The 27116-nt window shown below is 44.9% G+C and overlaps 1 protein-coding gene across 18 annotated transcripts in view; it reads left to right on the top strand.

Moving 5' to 3' along the window:
* The window catches only part of EIF4G3 (eukaryotic translation initiation factor 4 gamma 3), a 324364-nt gene that overhangs the window by 187506 nt on the left and 109742 nt on the right, over positions 1-27116 (top strand). For 12 of the 18 annotated variants that reach the window (XR_012897363.1, XM_075906736.1, XM_075906731.1 and 9 more), the window contains 4 exons: positions 10469-10557; positions 13678-13927; positions 23330-23487; positions 24682-24801. Coding sequence is in view for 17 of the 18 variants with exons in the window: in XM_075906736.1 (XP_075762851.1) it covers positions 10469-10557; positions 13678-13927; positions 23330-23487; positions 24682-24801 (617 nt within the window). In the remaining variant the exon portion in view is untranslated. The remainder of the gene's footprint in view (positions 1-10468; positions 10558-13677; positions 13928-23329; positions 23488-24681; positions 24802-27116) is intronic. The other 6 variants (XM_075906746.1, XM_075906747.1, XM_075906740.1 and 3 more) reach the window with 1 other exon arrangement.

Below are 27116 nucleotides of genomic sequence, written 5' to 3'. Positions count from 1 at the left end.
TTATGGTTGCCAGATGGTCTCCCAAAAAAACATCGGACAGCCGGTATTTTCAAGCAAAAAAAAAAAAGGAAAGTAGTACAAGAAGGACAATTTTTTTCAAAGGAGGACATAATTATTGTGGAGGACAAGCCCCTTATAAGGAGGACTATCCCCCTCAAAGGAGGACGTCTGGTCACCTTAGGATCTCCCACCATAGCTCACCTACTGTCTTGACCTTGTTCTGCAGTGCACCAGGCTCCATCCGGCACCACTTCCTGTTGCCCATGTCCAGAAAGAAAATGAAGAAACATAGCTCCCCACCATGGGGCATTGTGCAAAGGACCCAGTTCAGGACACCCTGCCACTCTGGAGCCAAGTGGATGTGCCTCCCTGATCAGAGCCCTTTGCCCCTTAAAGCAGGGATGGGAAATAATTTTTGACTGGGGGCCACTTCAAAAATGTTTTAAGTGGCCTGGGGCTATCAGAAGGGGCGGGGCCTCAGGTGGAAGGGGAGGGGCAGGATACTTCAGTGTTTTCCCACCCACACACCCTGATTGGTCTAGGCATGGGGGAGCATGCAAAATCTTTCTCCCTGCCCCCCGCAGAGAGAACCGCCAGCTGTTCTGAACAGCTAGGTACCCGTGCCTCTGGCAGTGGGAGGAAACTTAATGCACTCCCCTTGCCCCCAGGACAGACAGGGCCTAGGGGAGGGGGAGCACGCAAAGTCTCTGGCTCCCTGCCTCCGCCCTGCAAGGGAGCGCCATGCGTAGTCAGCTGCTAGCTTAGAGTCCGGATCCAGGAGGCCCTTTGCCCCCTCCTGCTTTAAAGGCTCCACCACTGACTCCCAGGAGTAGTAGGAGATCCAAACTTTGGACAGCACTGATTCTTTCCCAGGCTCACTTGGTTCTCGTCGAGCAGTGGTCTCCGTGCACACTGCTGGCACTGCGCAAATGCTCCTTACGAGGGCAGGCCAGGCACTAAGACCCCTCTGGGGAGTGGAGCACTGTGGATCCCCTGAGGCAAGGCAGTGTTCTCTATCGCCATGCTGCAGTTCTCTGGTGTTGTAGCAGCCCAGATCCTCTGGGGTTTGTTCTTGGTCACTGGCGCTGCCTTGGGGAAGGCACTGGACCCCATTCCACTGGCACCATTTGCCCTCTCACCAGTCCTCTTAGCGCAGATCTTGGTCACCTACCCCATGCAATTCTGATCCCCCTAGACCTGGTCCCTTCAATGCCTGCACTGTTCCTCCCACTGCAGACACAAGTCTCTGGCGGCGATGGTCAGCAGGGAGACACAGTTTCTGAGAGTCCAGCCATGGTCACTGGAGGGGATTCCTTTGGCATGGAAGGGCAGTTCAGCTCCTCTCCAGTATTCCACCAGTGCAAATGCATGTCGGGCTGTGTCAATGTCCGTGGTGCCACCTTGGCAGCATGGCCAGTGGCCTTACTGGAGTGTGTGGGCCATTCCAGCGATGACAAAGCCCTTTTCATGCTGCTCCTCTGCTACCTCCTCGGTCACTGTACCTGGTGGCATTGGACTCAGTACAGTGCCACTGATACCTGTGCAGCACTGATGGCATCTTGTGGGTCTCTCCTCCACAGGGAATAGCGCCTCAGAGTATCTCGTGGTGTTACAGTACCATACCTGACAAGGTAGTTATGGGATCCTGAGGGACAGCCTGCTGGACAGTTTTAAGGAACACCAGGCCCTGCCTCAGCGGATGGCCAGGAATTTCTGCTTAGACATGGAAGAGATGGTTGAGCAGGCAGACTCCTGTCAGACTCCACCCTGGCATGTGTTGTTCTACCACTGCATGATGGGGTCCAGGAAATTGCCACGTCCCTCTGGTAAACTCCTTTCTTGGCCATCCCTCCCATCTCCTAAAGCGCCAAAAAGAAGTCATTTGTTCCAGCCAAAGAGTTTGAATTCCTTTATATCCACCCAGCTCCACGTTCACTGGTTGTCCTTGCAGCCAAAAAAAAAAAAAAAAAAGACAAACAAGGGTGTGCTAGTTCAACTCCCAGAAGTAAAGAGAGAGAAGAATTTATTCAATAGCCAGCCTACAGTTTCTGGTGGCGAACCATCAGGCTCTCTTGGGCAACTATAATTGTAACTTATGGGACTCCCTCCATAGGAGTTCCTGCCTCAGAATCTGGCCCAGGGGTTGAGCACCTTGGGGGAGGAGTACACTGTGGCAGCTAGGTGCCCTCCCCAGATGGCATGGATGTAGAGAACTCAATGGCGAGGGTGGTTGCATCAGCAGTGGTCATTAGGCACAGCTCCTGGCTTCAGACTGCTGGCCTGTCCCACCAGATCTCTAACCAGGACCTCCTGTTTGATGAGAAAGGTCACTTCTCAGAGCAAACTGATGTGAGACTGCATGGGTTAAAGGACAGTTGGTCCGTCCTTCTGTCACTGGTCATTCATACGCCTCAGTGTGCATGGAAAGAGGCCTGGCTTCCCCTCCCACCAAGGGCTTGACAACTCCATCAAGGGTCTGCAAGGAGAAAGTATAGAGACATGAGCTTTAGCTGTCACTGCTCTGCCTCCTCCCGCAAACCTGCATAGCCTGGCCCAGCAAAGTATCCTGGGGGCCAGAAGCAGTCGTTTAAATGTATTCTTGGGAGTGAAGCCCCAGCCCTCCATCTTGTGGAACTCTTTGCTAGAGGATGTTGTGAAGCCCAAGACCATACCAGGATTCAAAATAAAACTTAAGTTCCTGGAGGATAGGGCCATCAATGACTATTAGCCAGGATGCGCAGGGTAGCAAAACCATGCTATGAAGTGTCCCAAGACTATGGTTGCCAGAAGCTGGGAATGGGTACCATGGCATAGATTGTGTGATGATTACCTGTTCTGTCATTCCCTCTGGCGCACCTGCCTTTGTCCAGACTTGGAAGGCAGGACCGGGCTGGGTGAACCATTGGTGTGGTGCAATATGGCCACTTGTATGGGCTCTCTTTCTTGTCCACGATTTCACTTCTCTGCGAGGTGAAGGAGTCAGTGCTGCACCAGTGACAAATGTAAGGTATTATGTCTTATTACCTATGAGACCTTACTAGCAAGGTGAAATCCCCAGCTCTCCCTTGGGACTACACAGCAGGGAACATCACAAGATATCAGACCTTACAACTGTAAAGTTGTCACATGTATGTGAAATAAATCCAGGTCATTCATGCAGTAATGGCCTGTAAGTTGTTTGTTTCCGTTTTCTTCTTCTCTCGGTGTTTTGAACAGTTGGACTCAGTCTGAAATTGTTAAAGGATTGTAAAGGATTTAGGTGCTCAGTTTCTCTTGCATTGCAGTGGGATCTGATTTTCTGGCAGCGTGTCTCATTGTAAGGCTCTGAAATATTTTAAATAGTTTTTCTATAAATCGTGCAGCAAATACAGAACACATAGGGTTATAAAGGTCTTATTGGCACTTTTTTAAAATGACCTGCATAATTCATTAGTGGTTTAACCACCGTCTTCATGCCAGTTAAACCGTGATAAAAAATCCTACAGTCACTTGTCTTCTTTCAGTTCTTATATTTAAAATAAGTGACATTTGTAGGAATGGAATATTTCAAGCTTGAGAGAAGTACGTTTTATCTCTTTGTGTCAGACATTTACTTCCTTTTCATGGAGCAGTGTTGTAACAGTAAACTACTCCAGAGCAATTATCAACAAGCTATGGGTGTGTAAAATACTTAAGGAGATGTGATTTCTGAAATACACAATACTACAATTAATATATTTCCTGCCATTCATCTGATGTTGCTATGATCTTGGTAATTGAAGGGGAGAAGAATGGAGAGAGAGGCTATGTCTATACTACAGAAGTTTTCCAGGATACCAGAGGTATCCCTGAAAAACTCCACTGCGTCCGGGGAACGTGTCTGCTCTTCTGACATTTTTGCGGAAGAGCAGACGTGCTCTTTTGGAAGTTCTATATTCCTCATTTCATGAGGAATAAGTACTCTATCAAAAGAGGAAGTTTTTCCAAAATTTGACCCAGTGTAGACAGGCCAAATTTCTGAAAAGCCTCTTCCAAAAAAAAAGCTGAAGTCTACATGCAGTGAGAGAGAGAGATTCAGTGACACATTAGGAAAGATTTATATCTCCGTTCTGGAAGGCGCTCAGCACTTGTGAAAAGTGTTGAGTACCACAGCTCAGGGTGATGTCAGTGTGCAGCACTTTGCAAGTTTGAGTCTTTTTTGTATTACTTGCATCGCTTGTATCAAGGATGCAAAAATATATAATCTTGCCAAGGTGGACAGTGACTGTTTAGCACACTCCAAGTGTAATGAAGCAAAAATGATAGAAAAACTAAGTTCCGTTGCCGAGTCAAACACATCAAACTGAGTATATTTCCGGTTTTAACTCATCTTCATTGTTGCCTTTATGGATGTGAGTGTGTCACGAAGAGGTTGTCTGAGCTGGTAGGGATAGGGTAGAAGGGAGCTCAGGAAGACAGAGTTTTCAGTGACAGCTTCTCTTTGGAGCAGCATTTGTCACTTGCAAATGACCAGCAGTTAGGGCGATATTGTGACATACCTTTTTGTATAGCTGCATGTAATGGGGCAGGACTCACCTCTGCCGTGCCTCCTGCTGGTTGCTTTGGGAATTGGCTCTGTTCAGTTGAGTACACCACTGTCTGGGGGTGTCCTGTCCGCTGTCACTCTGCTGTCTCTACCAGTTCAGATCCATGTCCCTGCCAGACCCTGACATCCTCCTCAGGGCATAGCCCTTCAGCTGTGCTGTGGCCTACTCTCTCCCCACTTTTGGGGAGCGGGCAATTCTTTGTCCCACCACTTGCTTCTGAAGCCAACTTCAGGCTCTCCCAACCTGAAGCCTGGTTATGGGCCACATTCATCAGCGGCCAGCGTGGTGCAACTGGCTGCCTATTTCCCTGGGCCTTCTGTCCTGTAGCCCTAGCACCTTCTAGCAAGACCCTTAGGGTATGTCTACACTACAATGTTAGTTCGAACTAACGGATGTTAGTTCGAACTAACATTCATAGCCGCTACACTAGCGCTCCGCTAGTTCGAATTTAATTCGAACTAGCGGAGCGCTTAGTTCGAACTAGGTAAACCTCATTTTACGAGGATTAAGCCTAGTTCGAACTTACTAGTTCGAATTAAGGGGTGTGTAGCCCCTTAATTCGAACTAGTGGGAGGCTAGCCCTCCCCAGGTTTCCCTGGTGGCCACTCTGGCCAACACCAGGGAAACTCTATGCCCCCCTCCCAGCCCCGGACCCCTTAAAGGGGCACGGGCTGGCTACGGTGCCCGTGCCAGGTGCAAGCCTGCCAGCACCCAGCCAGTAGACCCTGCACCTGGCACGGCACAGAGCCACCCACCCGATGTCCCCCAGCCCACCCCCTCTTCCCGGGACCAGGCTGGCGGCTCCCGGGAGCTTGCCCTGGACCGCAAGAGGCGGGCACCTTCCTGGGCTAGTGCGGACATCGTGGACCTCGTCCACGATCTTCGCACTAGGCACAGGAAAGTGGCCGGCTAGGGCAGGAGAGCTGCCAGCCTGGCCACCCAGGAGCAGGTGTGCATGAAAATCAAGGGGGTCCACTGAGACCCCCGATCCTGAGCCCTGAGCTTACAATGGCCGTCCTGGGTCAGACCAAAGGTCCATCTAGCCCAGTAGCCTGTCTGCCGACAGCGGCCAACCCTAGGGACCCTGGAGGGGATGGACCGAAGACAGTGACCAAGCCATTTGTCTCGTGCCATCCCTCTCCAGCCTTCCACAAACTTTGGGCAGGGACACCACTCCTACCCTCTGGCTAAGACTACTCCATGGACCCAACCTCCATGACTTGATCTCACTTCCCTTTCAACTCTGTTCTAGTTGTAGCCTTCACAGCCTCCTGCAGCAAGGAGTTCTGCAGGTTAACTATTTGCTTTGTCAAGAACAACTTTCTCTTACTAGTTTGAAGCCTGCTACCCATTCCTTTCCTTTGGTGTCCTCTAGTCCTTCTTTATGGGAACTAATGAAGAACTTTTTTGTATGCACCCTCTCCACCCAACCCCTGCTTTTAGAGACCTCTATCCTGTCCCCCTCCGTCTCCTCTTTTCTAAGCTGAACAGTCCCAGTCTCGGTAGCCTCTCTTCATCTGGGACCTGTTCCCAACCCCTGATCATGTTAGTTGCCCTCCCCTCTCCCAGCCTTTCTCTTCCCCTCTCCCACCTCCTTTTCCCAGTCTCCCCCAGTTTTGTTCAATAAAGACAGAGTCAATGTTGGAAGAAACCTTATCTTTATTTTGTACATCAATAAGAAGGGGGGCTAGGGAGGGGTAAGTGGAAGGAGGTGAGGGAGGAATGGGGTACGAGCCCCCGATGGGGAGGACTGGGCTGGCTCTGCGGGCTTCTGGGGGTGGAAGCTCTCCTGCAGCCCCCCAATTGTCCCCTCTCCCCAGATGGCAGCCTGCGGCAAGTGCAGCCGGGCTGATGGCCGAGTGGTGTGATGTGCCCAGTGTGGGTAGTCCGGGCACTCCAAGCCAGGACTGGTTTTCAAGCGGGGCACCCCTGAGAACTGTCTGTCCGGGGTGGGGGTCGGGACCCTTTAAGCGCAGCCCTCGGCTAGCCTGAGACAGCATCTCCACGCTCTAAGTCCTCCTCTGATGCCCTGCCGGCACTGCTTCCGGCCAGCCTTAAGCCCTGTTCAGAGTCCACTCAATGTGGACTTGCTAGTTCGAATTAGCAAAACGCTAATTCGAACTAGTTTTTAGTTCTAGACGCGTTAGTTCGAACTAGCGCTGTAGTGTAGACGTACCCTTAGTGTGACAGTGGTCAGCCAAGAACTCCTTCGCCCCTCTACCCTGCCCAGGACTGCTCTGTCTAGGTGCTTCCCTAGGCAGCCGTTTCTTCTCCCTCGCAGGTAGAGATGGCTCCTCTCTGTTTTGTAGCCCTTCTTATAGGGCCCAACCTAGCCCTGATTGATATTTCTAACCCTACCCCTGCTTGGCTTCCTATAAGTTCTTCCCACATTGGCTGGGCTGTGCGCAGACTCCCCATGGCTGCTTTTGCCCCTCCCCTTCCAGAGTGGGCCACCACACCATAAACTGCGCCGCTTTGAAAGCCTGAATATATGTTTGTCTTGTATCATTTGTTTTCTTGTGCACATGCACATTTTATTGGAAGGAATTGTTTTTCCCCAGCTGTTTTGTTCACTTGACATTTTTGTATTCCTGTGTTTCCAGTGGAATTGAACTTAGAATGACTCTGATTAATTCCAGCTTTTACGCACTGACCATCAAACCGGTCAAGTCTCACATTTTGTCACGCCCAGTGCCAGTCTCATATCCACACATAGGCAGTGCTGAACTTCCCATGGTGAATTTCATAAGCCCTGAAATAGCTTTGCGGCCAGTAGATAATTATATTGGTCTGTCATTACCTCACGGTACGGTGACAAGCGCTTTATACGGTCAAGGCTGTGGCTATCATAGCAAGCAGTCCCGCTGACCTTGAGAGTAGCTTAGCTCATTGCTGATTTCTGCTTACTGCTGTGTTTGCAGAGCCAACAAGATGGGAGCGCTCTTGTGCAGTTGTATTTGGGAGTTCCATGGGATTGTTAAAAATAGGAGCTGAGAGATTGGCCAGAGGGATGGGGGCAGCACGAGCCTCTTTTCCTTCCCAGAGCTGAGAGCCACATGGAGGGAACAGGGTTTAAAGTGATCTGGGGCTGCAGCAGGCAGGGAGCCCAGCCTGCCTTGGGGGTACTGCAGGGCTGCTGGCTTAAGTAAGCGCCTCCCAGTCAGAGCCTGTCTCTAGCACCCCTCCCGCACCCCAACTCCCTCCCCCAGGTCACCATCCAAACCCTCTGCACCCCTCTCCCCCAGGGCACAATTCCCTCCCAGGCCCTGTATCCCCTCCTATAGTCCTTCCCCAGGCCAGAATCCTCTTCTGTATCCAAACACTCTCCCAGACCTTGCACCAGGTCACCACCCAAACCCTCTGCAGTCTGCAGCCCCTTTTCCCCTTCTCCCAGGTCACAATTCCCTCCCAGACTTTGCACCTCCTAGAGCCCCTCCCCCAGGCCAGAATCCTCTCTTGCACCCATACCTGCTCCCTGACCCTACCTCTCCACTCCTCTGACTCAGGTCACAACCCCCTTCTTCACCCAAACTCCCTCTAAGACCTCACACCTTCTCCTGCACCCCTGTGCCTTACCCCATGCGCCCTTCTGCACCCAACCTCTACCCCAGACCCTACAGTGGCCCTTGACCACTTTCCAAAATCTTGGAGTGGCCCTCTACCAAAAATTATTGTCCACCCCGGCTTAAACTATTTGCATTCTTTCACTAACAGTGGGTTCTTACTTATATCCATACTTTGCTAAACCACAAACTCTGCCATCTGCATAAAAATTGGCATCTCTTCCCACTTTAGAAAACATTTAACAGCCAAGTCCAGCAGCACTGGACTTGGGTCTCCTGTCACGACAAGTTTATGACCTGAAGAAGAGCTCTGTGTAGCTTGAAATCTTATCTCTCTCACCAACACAAACTGGTAAAAAAAAAAGATCAAAGTAAGAATTTTTTAGTGACCTGGCTGCAGAACCTGCAACTCCTTAGGTTAGCATAGAGAGGCAAAGGTTAAGCCATAGTCCATTCTGGCCAAGCTAGTGCAATCAGCCTGTTAGGGATTCCATTTCTGGCTCTGATTCTCTCCCTTTGTTCTTAGTCCTAGGTGAGAGCCTGTTTCTCCCCAAAGGGAAGCCTTTACTCCAGCCACATGGTGCCTTTCTCCTTTGTTTTCCAACTGTGTGCATGTATTCCTCCTGTTAAGATTTTCTGCTGCTAGGTGTCCTTTCTCATTGTCTTTCCAGATTCTTTGTTGGCATGGATCAGTTTCAACCAGTTTTTTAATCATCTGAGACAGTTAGATGAAATACAGGCCTCGTGTCTTCTGTGCTTCTTCAGTTACAGCTTTGAACCTTTCACGTCCACTGGATAGCAATGCAAAGTACAAAGGGAAAACTATTTAGAAAATTCCTGCTTTGTCACAAATGATTTTTTTCTGTTTCTATTTCCTCATCTGTAAAGCAGATATGTGCTCTTATTTTAATGTGTGTTTAGATCGAGGGAAGAAAAGCACTGTATTAAGTTCGGTAGCTCTATAAAGTTGTTCAGAAGTTTAAGCTAGTTACAACTAATGTGCACAGTGAAGTTTTTCAACTAAGTTATTACTAATATTTCAGATGATACTGGTGTTGGCATTGTCATGCATTATATAAGAGGACCAGATATAATAGGGATATTTTGTTTTTTATCAAGAGCTTACTTTTGTCTTTATATTATGAATCCTATTTTCATTAGTATAGTATATATTGCTGTGGCCATCTGTGTTGTCTTCCACAAAGAGAGCGACTCTCTTAATACGTGTAGCGGTATATTGTATCACACAGTATGTTTCAACTGGCATGCTTGCTATAATGATTTTCTCTGATTCCAGTTATATCACTGAAAATCCACAGTCAAACTAACCTCTGTTAACAAGCCACTGAACTACCAATGCATCTTTTTGGGCACTGGAAACAACGAACCCACTTTCCTTTTTGCCCACAGGAACAAATGTCAGTAGCTTTGGATCTAATTACAAAAACAAATGGTATTAATATATTGCTGCATTGTCTTCATTCCCTCTTCCTTCACTCACCCCTGTGTAAAGTTTCTGAATTCCATTTTATTGTCTGATGTTGAAGTTGCCAGGTTGCTCCACAGCTGTTAGCGAAGTTAGCAGTTGAGGCCCTGATCCTACAGACATTTTGTACACGCTTAATTTTAAGCATGTGAGCAGCCCTATTTGTTTCTCTAGGTTTCTTTGCATGCTTATAGTTAAGCGCATGTGTGTTTCCAAGATCAGCTCCCAAGCCTGGTAGAACTGATAGTACAGATCAGAGATTTTTTGGCTGAATATATTTTTTTATCTATCTTTTTGTCCAGAGTATGAGTATTAATTAAAAACACAGTTAAAGATAAGCATGTTGCCAAAGAGGAGCTGTGTATCTAGAGTGCCATCCTTTGGGACGAGATATTAAAATATGATTTCTTCTTCCTTTTTTCTGGCCACGGTTGAGGTAGAAATTAAAAATTTTAGGCATGCTTTGAGGAAAAACTAGCATAACCCAGCCTCCTGGTCAATAGTAGTGCTCTTTCAGACAGTAATGATGTGTAACGTATGGCTGTGCATTTTCCTACATTATCATTGTTATACCAGTTGTTAACTCCTTGTTCTGTAAAGTATTTCTTAGAGTATGAAAAGATATCTTGTAAAAATTGTGTCTTGTTCTAACATTGCTCCAGCTGCTTAGCTGTCACCCCTTTTGGGTAAAACCTGATCATTTGGATCTTAGTTCTGTAGAATGGTTTGGCTATTTTTATTTTTCTGTGTGGTTGAAAGCAATACTCAGGTGAGAGTGAAGGCAATGCGCAGGACCCGACAGTTCTAAGCATGACTTGGTGTTGGCAAGTAATGGGCGTAAACTTGTATTCCAGCCCAAACAGCTGTAACTGCACCAAAGATGTGGAAGAAGCCAAAAGATCGGACCCAAGCCACTGAGGAGGTGTTAGAGGCGGAAACAGAGGTAAGGGGCAGTGTAATCTTCATATATCTTACTGTGAAGACAGTGTAACCTTCTTGTAAGTCTAGTTTGGGAAGCATAATACTGCTCTTTTAGCTTAGAAGGTATAAATGGACTTAACTGTGGGAGCAAACTGTCAGATACAGTCCATTATATTTTAAACAGATATTTATCGTCTGCAGCTCTTTTGGATACCTAAATATGCCTTTATTTTGTCTAATATATCTCTTCGCCTCTCTCAGGATCACACATCATAAATTACTGTAGCTCAAATGAAGGCTTGGACAGTTCTCCTTTTGGAGCCCATTAAAACGGCTCAGTAATTAGCCTCGGCTATTGGTATTGAGTAGCATAGCATGCCTTTCCCCTTCACAATGCAGTATTTGTGATGTCATGAACAAAGAACTATGTCTTCATGGCAGAATCAAACTGGAGGACAAGCTGAGCTGTGAAAGAGTTGATGTTTTCATGCACACCTGAAATCAGCAATAATTACATGAATAGAGAACATTTTCAAGAAATCAGAGATTTCCCTCTACCTGTTCTCTCAAGTTTGAACTAGTGTGAGGTCCTACTTTCTGGTAGTCTGATACAGGCCACCATCTGTATTAAGAGACAGATGATAAACCTTGGATGAACTTGCATAGCTCCTGTTGACGTCAAAGGGAATTTTGTAGTATATCATCATGAACGGAATTTGACTTTTTAAAGGGCAGCATTGGTTGCTCAGGCTTAAAGCACTAGGATTCTTAATGGAATTACTTTTGTAATGTGTAGCAGCATAAAGAGAGTTATGCAACTATTGCCACTAGAAAGCCTCATTTTGGGCTCCGCTTCCCGTGTAGCCCATGTTTAAATGTGCGAAAACTTGAAAGTCTGATAGAGTCCTACCCTTTGTACAGACTTAAACAAAAAACTAATATGAGTGCATTCATTCCATGCAGTTTGTCTTAGTGGGCTTTCTGTCCACACATTGGTCATTAAACTGGTTTCTGGGGTTCAGTATCTGCTGTCAGCTCCGCTGTCAGTCCTTTAGCAGTAACTGCATGTTTACATATTGTGATATTAAGTTGAGGAAAAGTTCATATACAGATATTGAAGGTAGAAAAACCTCAATTTTCACTTCTTTTTCAGTCAGTGATATCTTATTTGCTTTCCCATTTGTCCTAATTATGCATTTGCTACCTCAAAGATAGGTTTGTTGTTACTCTACCTGTCAATCAAACTTCTGTAGTCACAGTGACAAGAGCATTCACAGCACCCTTTCTCCTGGAGAATAAGAGACATGGGGCAGGGGATGGTTCTGCTGTCAGAATAGCTATACTGTATTGATCCTCTTCCCGCACAGAAGTATTGCATTCCCGGCTGTGTGTATCAACAGTCATCCATATAGCTCATTCATCATTTTAAACATTTATTTTGAAATTTTGTTTCAGTTCTTTTCCATATGGACTGATCCATTATAGCTATAATTTGTCACATACTATGGTAAATAATTGTAAATGTGCTGAGCGGTGATGTTCATGGTCTGGTACACTATTGAAGAATACAAAGGTAACTTGAAAGTTAAACTAAAACTTTTGCTTAGAAGGCATGTTTGTAAGTAGTTTGATTCGAACTGTTCTGTGCACACAATGCTGGTGTCCAGCACAAGTGACAGCCCTGACATGACTTTTTTGAGAGAGCTACCTGGGAGCCCAGTGGTATTCCTTATGTTTACATTCTTGTGGGATTACTGTCAAAATATGTTTTTTAATTAACTAGGGAAAACTAGAATTAGAAGAGGTCATGAAAAATGGGGAGTTGTCAGTAGAGCCTGTAATCAGATTGTCCGCACAACTACAAAAATGGCCTGCCCTTAGCCAAACTGGATAAAGAGTAGCATTGTTCATTTTCTCTTCTGAGAATGCCCTGCATGTGGGCAGGCTGTTCTTTCCACAACTTTATCATTCAAACCATGTTACTGAATCTCTGTCATCCTTCCCGTCTAGAAGTATGTTGCTCCTACCTGCAGAATTAATCATGATTCTTTGCTTCTAGTTCAGCCCCCTCTCAGTGGGTGTACTAGGAGCTTCATCCTTGATGTTATCAGGTGCCTGTTTTTATTCTGCAGTAATTGCCTATGCTCTAATTAGGTATAGATCCAGTTCTTGGACAGGTGTCCACATCACACTTTCACATTAAATATCTACCATCACAGATTGCCTCCAGGTTGCCATATTCAACAAAGGAAATTACTGAATGGACCATGGAAGTTAAAGTCATCATCATGTCCCTGTCCAAGCCAGAGTGTGAAGCAACCTGACAGGGGCAATACCAGGAAAACTTGCAGTTCCTGCAGCGTTGTTTCATCACTCAATCTTCAAGGCCGTTTGCCATTTTCACTAATGCCAAATTTAGTTAAAGAAAAATGTAATAAATTTACAAATTCTGTACTTAGCATAGTGGAGACAGCATTTTTGAATGCTTTGTTTTAGATAACAAAATGAAAAATTCCTCTTTTAAGCATCACAGATTAATTGGGCCATTCTTTTAATGGGTGAATATCGTTCCTAGCACTTCGCAGTGTGTAATCAGAACAAGAAACAGAATAAGAAAGGAAAAATACTCAAGATATGAGTTTTCCTGAAAAATAACAGCCAGATGAAATTGCCCTTATGTGTTACATTAGCCTTATTTGCTGGAAACTGCTCCAATTTGCAGTAGGCATTCTTCATTTAAAGAAACTATCCCTATGATCAGGGTTCTGCACTACGGGTAAGAGGAGCTGCCGATCTCCATCAGATGAAGGAGTGAGAGCTTGCATGAGTTTGGTTTGCTGTCTGTTACTCCTCACCATCATATTAGAGAGCTTAACTGTTCCTTCCATTCTAACTCAACAGTACATATGGATTTTATAGGTAATATTAAGCCATTCCTGTTACACTGTTAATTGACAATGAGTTACCTCAGGAAACGAGATACTACGTTTTGAGTAAGTGATCGTATTTACTGTTTCCTTATAGCTATATGTGTCCCATGATAGTGTTGAGCAAATGTGCCATAGTGAATAGTATATAGCCGCTTCACATCCTGGAAAGGGTGTTGTTTTTAATCAGAATCTCTCTTTTGCTTGTGCTTCAGCCTAAAGCCGAAGAGGAACTTTCAGGTGACAAAGTATCTGAATCTGAACAGGATAAAATGAGCCATGAGTTCCACCTGGAAAGAGATACCTCTGAGCTTAAAAAAGCAAACATTTTGGAAGAAAATGGAGAGCAGGAAGCAGAGCCTGTACGTAACGGTGCTGAGTGTATTTCAGAGAGTGAAGGAGCTGATGCTAATTCAGGCTCCATTGAGAGCTCTGGTGAAGGGCTAGTATTCCAATATAAACCAGGTAAATCCAGCCTTCCAGTCTGCCTCAATGCATGCATATCTGTTTTTCTGTCTTCCTCCCTTCTTTCAGGACGAGTAAGGAATGCTACCTGGCCTCAGGCCTGCCAACCTGGGCTGGGGTGAGAGGCCAAAGGGGCACCAGAGCTCCAGGCGGCTTTGAGGGCTGGCTGAGGGAACACCACTCTCCAGGTGGTGTGGAGGGCTAGTTGCCTCAGCCCCACCCCTTCCCCGCAGAGCCATCCCCCATACTCACCTTGCCCACGGTCTGTGGAGGCAGTCGGCCCCCCAGCATGGACCCTAAGCAAAGAAGGATGCATATGGATTGAAAGCAGAGATGTTGTGTTTTACAGTATTGGGATTTTGGTAATCTACAAGCTTAGAGAGCCCTTCTAGGAAGACACAATATAGAAAGTGTCATTTTTCATTTCCAGTGGTGAAAAAGAAGAGGAGACTGCAGAGGAAAAACGTGAGAGAAGAAAATTCCTGGCTGCTTTAATTTATAATGTGTCTGTGTGTAAATGACTCCATTACAAGTGGCTACCACATGCCTGGTTTTTTAAATTGATCTGAAAAGTCGTCTTAGTTTTAGAAACTATTAAGGGAGACATGAGAACATTTGACACACAGAACAGAGCCATCATATCTTTTTATTAGTATAGTAACTCTGCTTTAATATTAACCAATAGAACTTTGTTTAAAATTAATGTAAAAGTTTACGCTGTCAGATTTAACTGCCAAATACCAAATCAAGTGGTAGAATATTTTTTTAAAGTACCCAGTTATACAGTTTCATTTATATTAATGCTAGAAGGGTTGCATATGATCTAGCTCAGTGTTTCTCAACCTTTTTTTTATAAAGTACCCCTTTTAAAAAAATAGTAATTACCCCCAGTATCTACAGTTTTCAGATACACACAATTTTTTTCTACCATTGCAACACATTTGTTTAAACAACTTAATCGTAGCTGGGCGGGCAATGACATTTTTGGGTGTAAAAAGTACAAAAATAATAAAAAAAATAAAAAATCAGTTTTCTCCAAATTTCAGTTGTGTTGACGTACCCCCCAGACTTCTCTCGAGTACCCCTAAGGGTACTTGTACCATTGGTTGAGAAACACTGATCTAGCTAACTTGCTGACCTCTGGTTTCTATCCACATGTTCACAACCTTCCATTTCTAAATGGACCCAGCTGGTTACGATCTTTTACAAGCTCATGCTGAATAGAAAAAATAATGAATGTTAATATTCTGCCCAGGCCTAGTTAGTTATTGTGCCCTAATCAAGCTATGGAATGTGAGTCTGTTGTCAAATGATCCGAGTGTGGGTTCCAAGAAGAAATACTTTCCCTGATACTTAGTGTTAGGTGTGCAGTACAGCAACTCCTCACTTCACATCCTCCCTCTTAGCGTTGTGCCAGTCCCACATCCCCCGCTAGAGAACATTCTTGGCTAAGGTTGTGCCAGGCTCCCGTAGAACAGTGTTGCTCTGTCCTCTGCTTGCAGGTGTCTCCACAAGAACAGTGGCTTTAGAAAGGAGCATTGCGCAACTTGTAACCAGGGGAGGGGAGGGAGGGCAGGCAGCCCCCCTCCTCTGTCAGCTCCCCTACCTCCCCAGGGCCTCCCAACTGTAAACGGACCACAGATCAGCGCCTTCCTCTTCCCTCCTCTCACTGCAGCAGTCTGCTGTGTCTTAGCATTGGGAAGGCTGGAGAGGCATGGGGAGGAGGGAAGAGGCAGGCCTGAGGTGGAGCAGGGACAGGGGCTAAGCACTTCCCCGCAAAGGCAGCAGCAGAGCCTGTTCTTGTTCTGTTGCTGCTCTTGCTTGAGGCACTTGCTAGCTTCCTGGCCTACCTCCTTGTCTGCAGTGGGGTACGTGGGGGCACCTCTCAGCATGTTTGTAAACACAGCACAATACCCACCCCCGCCAGAGGGTTACGGTTGCTTTGTGGCCCAGCCCCTGCCCCTCTCACTGCTCACGAACAGGGCACTACTCCCAAGTGCTTGCAAGACCACCAGCCGCCTGCAAAGCAGCTCAGGGCAGTGGCCCTGCCTTGCAGTCTTGTGTCTGAATACAGTTCTGTGCACAACAGTCCCTCCCCCCCAACTCCATCCTCCCCTTTGCTGGGATGGGGGGGGAGGCAGGGAACAACAGGTGGCCGCAGCCCTCACAAAGCAAGTTACAGTGGTGGAAAGAGCAGCCCCTTTGCCCAGCCAAATAAAGCATCTGGCAAAGGGGCAGCACTCTGGGTTACTGACCTCTCCTCTGCTGGCTGCCAGACCAGGGCTCCAACATGGGGAAGCTCATCTCCGAGATGGGGATTCAAAGCACTTGAGTCTGGCTGCTTTCTCAAAGCAACTGGAGCTGCCCCTCCCCCCCCAAGGGACATCACTAGGGCGGTGCCTAGGGACAGTGACGCTCACATGCCCAGCGATCACTGGAGGCATAACCGGGAAGGCTGTTCCCCTGTCAGGAAGCTTGTCTGGGGAGCTGCCTGAGGTCATCCATTAGGCTCAGCTGGATGAATCCACAAGAGCAGCAACTACATAAAGGAAACCTGCTTGCAGCCACAGCGAGAAGAGTGCCACCATCCTCCTCCATGCCACCAACCTCCTCCATGCCACCATCCTCCTCCGTGCCACCATCCTCCTCCGTGCCACCATCCTCCTCCGTGCCACCTCCCCTGAGGCCCCACACACTGGAGTGTCCAGTGGCAAGTGTGCAATCGTTCCGATTCTGTACAACTGCCATGGGCCCCTCCCCTGGCTATATGCCCACAATGGACCCACCAATGAGGTGCATCCCTCTGCCCGTGCATGCACACAGCAGGGAGGGGCACCACCCTAGAGAAAACAACATTGTCCTCCTTTTACCACTGTATTATAGTATTGGATGAAATTGCTTGTTTAAAATCATTTCAAACTTACATTGTTTATGGATAAAATGCCTTCTATCTGTCAAAAAAATTCCTTGGATCCTAACCCTCCCCGTTTACATTAATTCTTTTGAGACAATTGAATGTATTTAATATTGTTTCACTTAAAGGCACATTTTTCAGGAACATAGCTGAAGTGTAAGTGAGGAGTTACTGTACTTCAGGGGTGGCTAATAATTTTTGATGGGGTGCAAGAGAATTTGGAAAGGGGTCAAGGGCCACACTCTTCCATGATATTAATAGAGGAGGTACGGGGTCTGCGATGGAAGTTAGGTGCAGAAAGGAGCTTGGTATAAGGGATTGGTGGACACAAGGGAGTGTGGGATCTGGGAGGGAGTTTGGGTGAAGAACGGGGGTTGTGATCTGGGACAGAGAACTGGTATGCACAGTCTTGCAGGGGGCATGGGTGCAGGAGGGGGGCAGAGGGTTTGGGTTATGTGGAGTAGGGGGCAGGAGTATAGGGGGCAGACAGGTGTGGGGGGAGGGAAGGGCTGGGGTGCCAAAGGCGTGCTGTAGCTGGGAGACTTACCTGGGTGACTCCTGGCCAGCAGCCCAGCACATTTCTCAGCCAGATTCCCTGCTTGCTCCACCCCTGCACAAGCTGCAAGGGCCATGTGAATAGCTATAACCCAGAGGGGAGGGGCAGGGGTGCTTCTCACACTGCCTGTGGGAAGCCAACAAATGAGATTGTGTTGGGGGCAGAGGCAGCACATGAAGCCTCTTCCTCCTCCCCCAGGCTCTCAGTTGTTGAAAGACAAATGGCCTGGCAGCCACTTTTCTGAGCAGCATGCGAGGGAGCAGGGCAGGCAGGAAGGAAGTGAAACAGTTTCCTTAAGAGCTCAGGAAATAGAAAGTTTTAAGTAAAAGAGGTAGAGAACACACACACATCTGGGGAGTGAGATACAGGAGAGGAGGGCCTGTTGCAGTCCGATTACACTGTTGCTCCCTGTTCTGCAGCATTGCATTCAGAGTAGCTTTTCTTTAAATGAGAAAAGCTGTTGGTCATGACAATTCATAGCATGGCTACAAAAGAAAATAACCTCTGATAATTTACTGTCTCTTATGGTAGACCATCTGCTTATCAGAGTCTGAAGTAAACCTGCAATTTATAAATGTCTTTTAATTGGAACATGTCATACGGAGTCAATGGTCCTACAGACTTTAGACTTTGCAGGTGGTCCATAGTTTAATTTTGGCCATGCTTTAACTTGTTCCTAAAAAGAATGAATCGAGTGCATCCTTTTGAATGCAAGGAACATTTTTATTCTACAGAGTGATTTTGACTAGATTGCACAATAATCCTCTAATGTCAGAACTTTTCAAAGGTATACAGATTTTGCCTTTTAGTGGATTTTATCAAGAATTTTCTATTTGGCCTTTGTTTGCTTTCCATGTAAGAAGGCTGCCTCTGACATCTACTGCTTACTTTTTACACTAATTTCTTTTTAGGGAACTTCCAGGAGAAAAAATTGTGTGTATGTAGTTATTATTTTTGCTTATTTTCAATATTTATCCACTTACAAGTAGGGAAGTGATGTGGTCCATGGGATAAAATGCTGGATTTTGATTTCATTCCCGCTAAACTGGCACTAACCCAGTTTTTCCTACATGTAAAAGGGGCATAATGATAAAAATACTGAGCTCTATGAGGAAAAACACTGTCAAGTGTCTAGGTATTATAATGCATTGTATGTGGTGCATTTTCCTTCTCTCTGAAAAACTTGTCATTTACAGGAAGTTTCTCTTGTTGATCATAGAGGCGTCGGTGATGACATAATGCAGAGACTCAGAACTCAGGGCTCAAAGTAATTAAATGAGGAAATAATAGAGGAAGAATAGTTTAATAGAACAGACTGATGGATTAGGTCGGAAACAGCAGTGCTATTCAGCATCACTAAAACACAAAAAAGAATCTCATGTTTTGCTTCAGATAAAACTGAATTTCCGCATTTATGGATGTGATTAATCAACATGGCTGATGAGCAAGGTGATGTTCTTCAACTACTTGCTCATGTCAGTTCCAAGCAAGCATGCATGGGTCCCAGGCATAGTTGATGGAAGGTTTTTCCTCTAGTGGTACTTGTCAAGTCAGTTCAGTCGCCTCAGGAGTCATGCCTTCATAGTGTTACGTATAGAGGTAATCAAGTCCAGTGCCCTGTACTCATAGCGGGACCAAGCACCATCCAGATCATCCAGGCCTGATGTTCATCTAACCTGCTTTCTCCAGTGAGGGAGATTCCACAACCTCCCTAGGCAATTTATTCCAGTGCAATTTATTTCACCACCATGACAGTTAGGAAGTTTTTCCGAATGTCCAACTTAAACCTCCCTTGTTGCAATTTAAGCCCATTGCTTCTTGCTCTATCATCAGAGATCAAGGAGAATAATTTTTCTCCCTTCTCCTGGTAACACCCTTTTAGGATCTTCAAAGCTGCTATCATGTCCCCTCTCAGTCTTCTCTTTTCTAAACTAAAAAACCCTATCATCTGCAGTTCTTGCAACCCCTCCCAGCTTGGTATCATCCACAAACTTTAGAAGCATGCTGTAAAAATGTTGAACAGAACTGGTCCCAAAACTGATCCTTGGGGAACTCCACTTGTTATGCCCTTCCAGCATGACTAAACCATTAAGAACTACTCTCTGGGAACGGTTATCCAGCCAGTTCTGCACCCCTCCTTATAATAGCCCTGTCTTGGTGTATCTGTAAGAAGATCATGTGAGACTGTATCAGTGCTTTACTAAAGTCTAGGTATACCATGTCCACCACTTCTCCCTTATCCACAAGACTTGTTATCCTATAAAAGAAAGCTATCAGATTCAATTGTTCTTACAGATCCATGCTGACTGCTAGTTATTTTCCAGATGTTCCTTAATTATTTGGTCCATTATCTTTCCTGGCACAGAAGTTAAGTTGACTGACCTGTAGTTTCCTGGATTGTCCTTATTTCCCTTTTTTTAGAAGGGCACTAGATTTGTGTTGTTTATATTCATCCTTTGTACTTTGATCTTGTTTCCACTTTTTATAGGACTCCTTTCTATTTTTAGATCTTTTTAGATTTTTTGATCTTTTGCAATACTTTCTGTCTTTCCTACGCAGTGGAATATAGTTTGCTTTTGTGCCCTTAATAATATCCCTTTGAAAAACTGCCAGCTCTCTTCAATTGTTTTTCCTCTTAGTCTTGCTTCCCATGGGATCTTACCTACCAACTCCTTGAGTTTGCTGGTTTGCTTTCTTGAATTCCGTTGTCTTTATTTTGCTGTTCTCCCTTCTACTATCCATTAGAATCATGAACTCTGTCATTTCATGATCACTTTCACCCAAGCTGCCTTCCACTTTCAAATTCTCAACTAGCTCCTTTCTGTTTGTTAAAATCAAATCTAGAACAGCTTCCCCCCAATAGCTTTTTCCATCTCCTGAAATAAAAAAAAATCTCTAATACATTCCAACAACTTGTTGGATAATCTGTGCCCTGTTGTGTTATTTTCCCAACACATTTCTGGATAGTTGAAGTCCCCCATCACCATCAAACCCTGTGCTTTGCATGGTTTTGTTAGTTGTTTAAAAAAAGACTCCTCCACCTCTTCTTTCTGATGAAGTGGTCTGTAATAGACCCCTACTATGACGTCAACCTGTGCTTTTGCAGAGAACTATCCACAGTGATGCCAAGATTTCTCTCTCTCAAGTGGTTAGAGCTAATTTAGTCCCCATCATTTTGTATGTAAAAAAAAGCCTCGTCCGCCTCTTCTTTCTGGTGAAGCAGTCTACATAGACTATGAAGAGCTACGAAAGGTTCTCACAAAACTAGGCAACTAGACTGGGCAACAAAATGAGAGATGAATTTTAATGATGATAAATGCAAAGTAATGCATATTGGAAAACATAATCCCAGCTATACGTACAAAATGATGGGGACTAAACCACTCAAAAGAGAGATCTTGGAGTCATTGTGGATAGTTATCTGGAAACATCACCTCAATGTGCAGCAGCAGTCAAAACAAACAGTATGTTAGATATCATTAAAAATGACATAGTGTATAAGATAGATAATATTTTATTGTCTTTATATAAATCCATGGTATGCTCATTTCTTGAATACTGTGTGCACATGTTGTCTCATCATCTCAAAGAAGATATCTTGGCATTGGAAATAGTTCAGAAAAGGGCAATGAAAATTATTAGGGGATTGGAACAGCTGCCATATGAGGAGAGATTAATACAACTGACTTTAAACTTGGAAAATATGATAGCGGTCTAGTGGAGAAAGTAAATAAGGAAGTATTATTTACTTATTCCCATAACAGAAGGTGTAGGAGTCACTAGATTAAATTTATAGGTAGCAGGGTTAAAACAAACAAAATTAAGTATTTCTTCACATAACTCATAGTCAACCTGTGGAACTCATTGCCAGAGGACTTTGTGAAGACCAGTATTTTAACAGGGTTCAAATAAGAACTAGGAGAGTTCATGGATGATTATTATCCAGGGTGGGTAGGAATGGTGTCCCTAGCTTTTGTTTGTCAGAAGCTGAGAATGTGGGACAGGAGAGGGATCACTTGATGATTCCCTATTCTATTCATTTCCTCTTGGGCACCTGACATTGACCATTGTTGGAAGACAAGACACTGGGCCAGGTGGACCTTTGGTATGACCTAGTATAATCACTCTTATGTTCTCATGATCCCTGTTTGGGACCTTAGGGCATGTCTACACTGCATTCCTCTTTCGAGAGAGGAATGCAAATGCAGTTGAGCGAAATTGCAAATGAAGTGCAGATTTGAATTTTCTGTGCTTCATTTGCATAATTGCATCCGGGCGCTATTTCGAAAAAAGAAATGCTGTCTAGAAACGCTTCGAAAAAAGAAACACTCCTCATTTTATAAGTAAGGGTAATTTCAAAAGAAGAGTTTTCTTTTGAAATAACCGCATCTAGACAGAGTTTCTTTTTTCAAAATAGCACCCGGACGTGATTATGAAAATGAAGTGTGGGAAATTCAAACCCGCACTTCATTTGCAATTTCGCTCAGCTGCATCTGCATTCCTCTCTCGAAAGAGGAATGCAATGTAGACATACCCTAAAGCATCAGGATGAGGCCCCAAACAGGGATCATGAGAACACAAGAGTGATCATCAAGACTAGTAGAACCCCCTTTACATCCCGAGCAACATGAAAGTTGGCATTTCTGGTGGCAGTAACCTTAGCCAGGTGAGTGTCTGAACTTAAGGCCCTAATATCCAAATCTCTTACACTATCTTCTGCAAGGGCAAGATGCAGCTTCATCCTCATCCAGCCTTTCTTCCGAAGGCTATCCCCCCACCTTTTCGTGCCAATCAGTTTCATGTTTTTCTCTCTCAGTTTTTCCCTAAGCCACATACTAACAGCTGGGAACAAAAACTCCCTTACCTGAATATTTAATGGGCATTCGCCTTTTATATCAAACAGATCAAGACATTTCAAAACTTGAAGCAGCTGTTTGTTGCCGTTGCATTCAGGATGAAGGGCTTCCCAGTCTCTTCCCAAAGAATTTCATCATGGATTATGTCCTGTATTCGGGCATATTATGATGTGGGAAGGATACTGGCCCCTGCACTAACCGTGCATTCCACGTGGGCCGAGGCCTCCTTGGTGGTATTCCTAGCACAGGTCCCAAATCAGGAGATCTGCGGAGGACATGGCCATCTGTCCACACCTTTACTTTTCACTGTTCCTTTACCCAGCATGCCAGGGATGATGCAGCATTGGACAGAGTGGTCCTTTAGCTGGTGAATGAAAAAGGGTGGCCCAATCTCCAAGGTAGTGCTTAGGAAACACTACTTACAATCCATGGGAACAAGCCCTCGAAGAAGAAAAAACGTTTATGTCCATTCCAAGACCCACTCACCTACCCCTCTGTTGTAGTGAACTGACAACAAGGAACTGAAAAGGTGGCAGGTTGGTAGGGCCCTGTATGCAGCACCGTGAAGGCATTACTCCTGGAGACATGTGACCTGACCCAACAGGAACCGTGACGGAAAAATACTTTCAGAAACTGTGTATATACCTTGTGCACACATGAGCAACACATCTTGAAGAACTACCATCAATTTCAAACACTGAAGTCAACAGAGAAAATCATGGATCCAGATCCTCTGGTGCCAATTTTCTGTAGACTGTGGGTATGCACTTGGGTTTCAGACAAGCAAACTATTTTGTTTCCCTACCACAGTCAGTTTCTTTCTTTTGAGAAAGCCCTAAACAAATGGGTGAAAAATTTTCATACCTTACACGTGCTTACTTGCTCATCTGCAGTTGTCCTTGTTATAGTTCTGCCATTTGTATTTCCTTAAAATATATAAAATAAAAACCTAATATGTTCAAGATGCAATTTACTTCTGTTCTACCCCCAGCAAAGGCAGCTTCCTCCAGTTTCTGTAAAGTGCCCTCTCCAGGAGCAAAGCTCTTCTGAATCTCTGCCAACTTGTATCGTTACAGAGCAGTGGAAGCCCACGGATCCTGACGGGAAGAAACAGTATGATAGGGAGTTCCTGCTCGATTTCCAGTTCATGCCCGCCTGTATACAGAAACCAGAAGGGCTGCCTCCCATTAGTGACGTGGTGCTCGACAAGGTGAGAGGAGACCCAATAAAACAGGTGTGTGGAAATTCAGTAATAAAGAGGTGAAAACACTAAAAATCATTTGACTGAAAGCGAGTGGGATGAGGAGGATGGGGTTTCACCTTTAAATGCAGAGAATTGGGATTTCCCAATGCAAAGGACATATCCAAGTTCTTTGTCCTATTGCAGAGGCAATTAGCATCACGAGTGAATGTTTGTGGCTGTGGATTGTAATGCACACTAGAGTATTTGGTGAGCTGTTTGACATATGTTTTGTCAGCAAGGGCATGGGAGAACATTTAGTTAAAACCACATATTATAAAAGAACAGATTTGGGTGGGAAATTTGTGGATGTGCGCTGATTGTCCATGTGGACTACTTGGTTTTTTTTAAATGTGCCCTCTGAGAGATTATATTGATTGATTGACAATAGCACAACAAAAATGGTGACATGGAATCAGCCAAATGTCATTACACAGTGAAACTTCTCACCACCTTTTTGTGTATCCTGAATGAAAGTCATTCATTTTTATTTTTAAAAAGCTAGGCCTGGGAAGTCTCACCTCAGTCACGCCATGTAAATCTATTGACTCCTGCAGAATGACATGAACTTGATAGGACAGATTTCAGCCCCTAAGGCTCAAGCATGAATCAGAGTATTTGTGACTTCATGTTGGGTGAATATTTCCTCTCTAAACTTCTGGGACTGGCAATGTTGTAAAACATAGCTCTGCCCTCTGGAAAGGCTTTATCCAACTGCCCTTTCACTTTTCTGTGACTCAGGTGATCATCTTTTGAGGGATTTTTTTGTTTGGTCAGCCATTTGCCTTGTTAAAATTAAGGATATTTGTTTCAGATCAGATGACAGTTTTATGGTTGTTAACCAAGATCATCAGATTTCTTTCACAAAAAGCAATCCTACTTAGCCATTTTCTTATCATCTGTAAGTCATGTCAAACCTAGACAGATGTTATAAAGTTCTCATGGTCCTTGTGGATGTTTATAACAGTCAGTGGTGTATGGCATGGCACAAATGTTATGTGTAACTATGGATATTAATAGAAAACATTAAACTTATTATTTGCTAAAACAACACACGTATGTCGTAACCCCACTTACAACTGATTGACATATTGGCAGAGGACTGTGTACAGATTCCATTTGTTTGTGATACTGCGTCACAAGTGTTTAACATACTCTTTTCTTTGTTGTTGTTGTTTAACCATGCAGATTAATCAGCCAAAATTGCCAGTGAGAACTCTAGACCCTCGTATATTGCCTCGAGGACCAGACTTCACACCAGCCTTTGCCGATTTTGGGAGGCAAACATCTGGGGCAAGAGGTGTTGCTGTAAGTGTGAACTATCTCCAAACTTGCTAAATTAAAAACTGGCTTTGGTATCCTTGATAAATAGCCTTAAGGAGAGAGAGTGCCTTTTAGAGATCTTAGAGATTTTGATTACTATTAGTCTGCCTCAAGCAGAGAAGTTATTTTCCCTGAGAACTAATATAGAAGCCAATAAAATTATTGAGAGAGCTTCTTACTTAATGAAAATCATGGTAAATGGGTTTGGTATTATTTTTTCCCTTTCTTACTCAAAAGAGATCTTCAAAATCATCTTTGCAGCAGTGGGGCAGAGCCTTTGTGGTACCAGTGGCCACCTTGCAACACGAGAGGCGTTTGGAGGACACAGCTAATTTGAATACACATGAGTTTTGTGTCTGTGTGTGTTCTCTCCAAAATCCATTTATATTAATGCAAATAAAATATATTTTGCTAATTGAAGAGCTTTTGTCTTGCTTTCTTTTTTCTTTTCTTTTCTTTTCTTTTCTTTTCTTTTCTTTTCTTTTCTTTTCTTTTCTTTTCTTTTCTTTTCTTTTCTTTTCTTTTCTTTTCTTTTCTTCCATTTGCCTCTTTGCTTCATTCACACTGCTTTCTCTTACCTTCCTTTGTGTTCTCCCCCTTTATACGATTTCTATCTTCCTCCTCCTTTTCCTGAATTGTAAAAATCTTTCCCCTCAATTCTTACTTCTTCCTTTCCTCTCAGATTCTCTGTTCCTGGGTCATGATGGGCTGAAGAGCGCTGCCTCCTTAAAAGATCTAAGCCAGTGGCAGCCTGAAGACAGAGGCTGCTGTGTTTGGATGAGACTAAGGCTCAGTTTAGCTCCGCTCTGCCGTGCCACCAGCTGATGCTGTATTCAGTTTGTGTGCTTCAGCTGTGCAGCAAGGAGTGGATTTCATTTCTGCTTCTGACTGATCTGTGGCTGCTAGAAGCAGGAGAACAGGGGAGGGGCAGCAGGGAAAAGGGAAATGGCTTTGAGAGGAGGGAGACACGGGGAAGGGGAAGAGAATTCATCCTTTTAAAACTAATGTTGCTAGTGAGAAATCTGCAGCTATTAGCATTCAAAAGGGCAAATTTGACTGGGGCTTTGAATAGATATCGTGTATTTATTCTGAAAGACAGTTCTGTGAATGTAGTGGGTGTGCACCTGTCTTTGAGAGTTTTCAATGTTGCTTTTGCTAAATGATGATACTCAGCTTTAAAGCTTTTTTTGTTTAGAAATTTGCAGCCAGTACCATACAGCACTAGTTCTTCTTCGTGTGATGGTCCCCGCTGTATTCCACTGAGGACGTAGGCCTGTGCAGCATGCATCCAGAGTTGGGGAATTTGACAGTAGGATTTGTTGGTCCATTGGCTTACCTTGTGCATTCGCTTGAGGCGATGAAGGGCAGAGCTGCCGACCACGTCTCCAGTTCTTCTCAGTGGTGCATAGTCTGGATCAGAACTTCCAGGCTCCTCGTCTCTGAAAGGAGCATAGTAAATAGCTTTACTGAATTTGAAGTGATTTTACCATTTGTATTTTCTCTTATTTTTCATAGTTACTGCTTTTAGCAGGGACACCTCCCCCGTACATTAGCTTTATTTGGGGAGGCGCATTCCTCTTGCTGTTGTGACTGACTGGAGCAGGCGGAACCACCTCTGTGGCAGGGTCTGATTGGGAGGGAAGGAAGCCTTCCCATAAGCATAGGACTCACCATCTCCAGAATCCCAAACCAGGAATCATCCCTGCACCACCACCAATGCCTGAGAAAGAGAGAGTGCTTCTCACATCAGGGAAAGCCAGAACCATAGTTGCATCTCAGGATGTCTGTTCCTTGCTGATCTGGAGTCACTGCCTTCATTGGATCCTTCTACTTCTAGAAAGATTCTCTCCCATCCAAATGACATGTCTCCAATATGAGGTCCATCACCCTCCACACCAGTGCTCTGCACTATTCTAGAGGCTCTGACCTGGAATGTACCACCATTAGAGCCAGAGCATGCCTTCTCCTTTCCAGATGATCAGAAGTAGAAAAAACAACTTTATCTTGCCAGCTTTAGGCACCATTATGGAGATCACCACATCTCTGGCAACAGCTGCCACTTCAGCCACCACAAAGCCACTGGTGCCTCAGGCCTATCTCTGTTGGATCCAGCCTTTTGGCCATGTTGGAGACCATGAGCGCAATATCGCACCTTGGAACCCACCTGGTCTATGAGGGAGCCATCACCTGCTTTCCCTTGAGGCATCCTTCCAGCAGAAATATGGATCTAGTGGTAGATGAAGAACTTCTTATTCTGGTCCCAGCAGTTCCTCCAGACCTAGGAAGATTCCCTTCTTCCT

This window comes from Pelodiscus sinensis, chromosome 23 (assembly GCF_049634645.1).
Source record: "Pelodiscus sinensis isolate JC-2024 chromosome 23, ASM4963464v1, whole genome shotgun sequence".
Taxonomy (NCBI): Eukaryota; Metazoa; Chordata; order Testudines; family Trionychidae; genus Pelodiscus; species Pelodiscus sinensis.
Note: the sequence above shows the minus strand (reverse complement) of the source record. Positions and strands in the feature narration are given on the sequence as shown.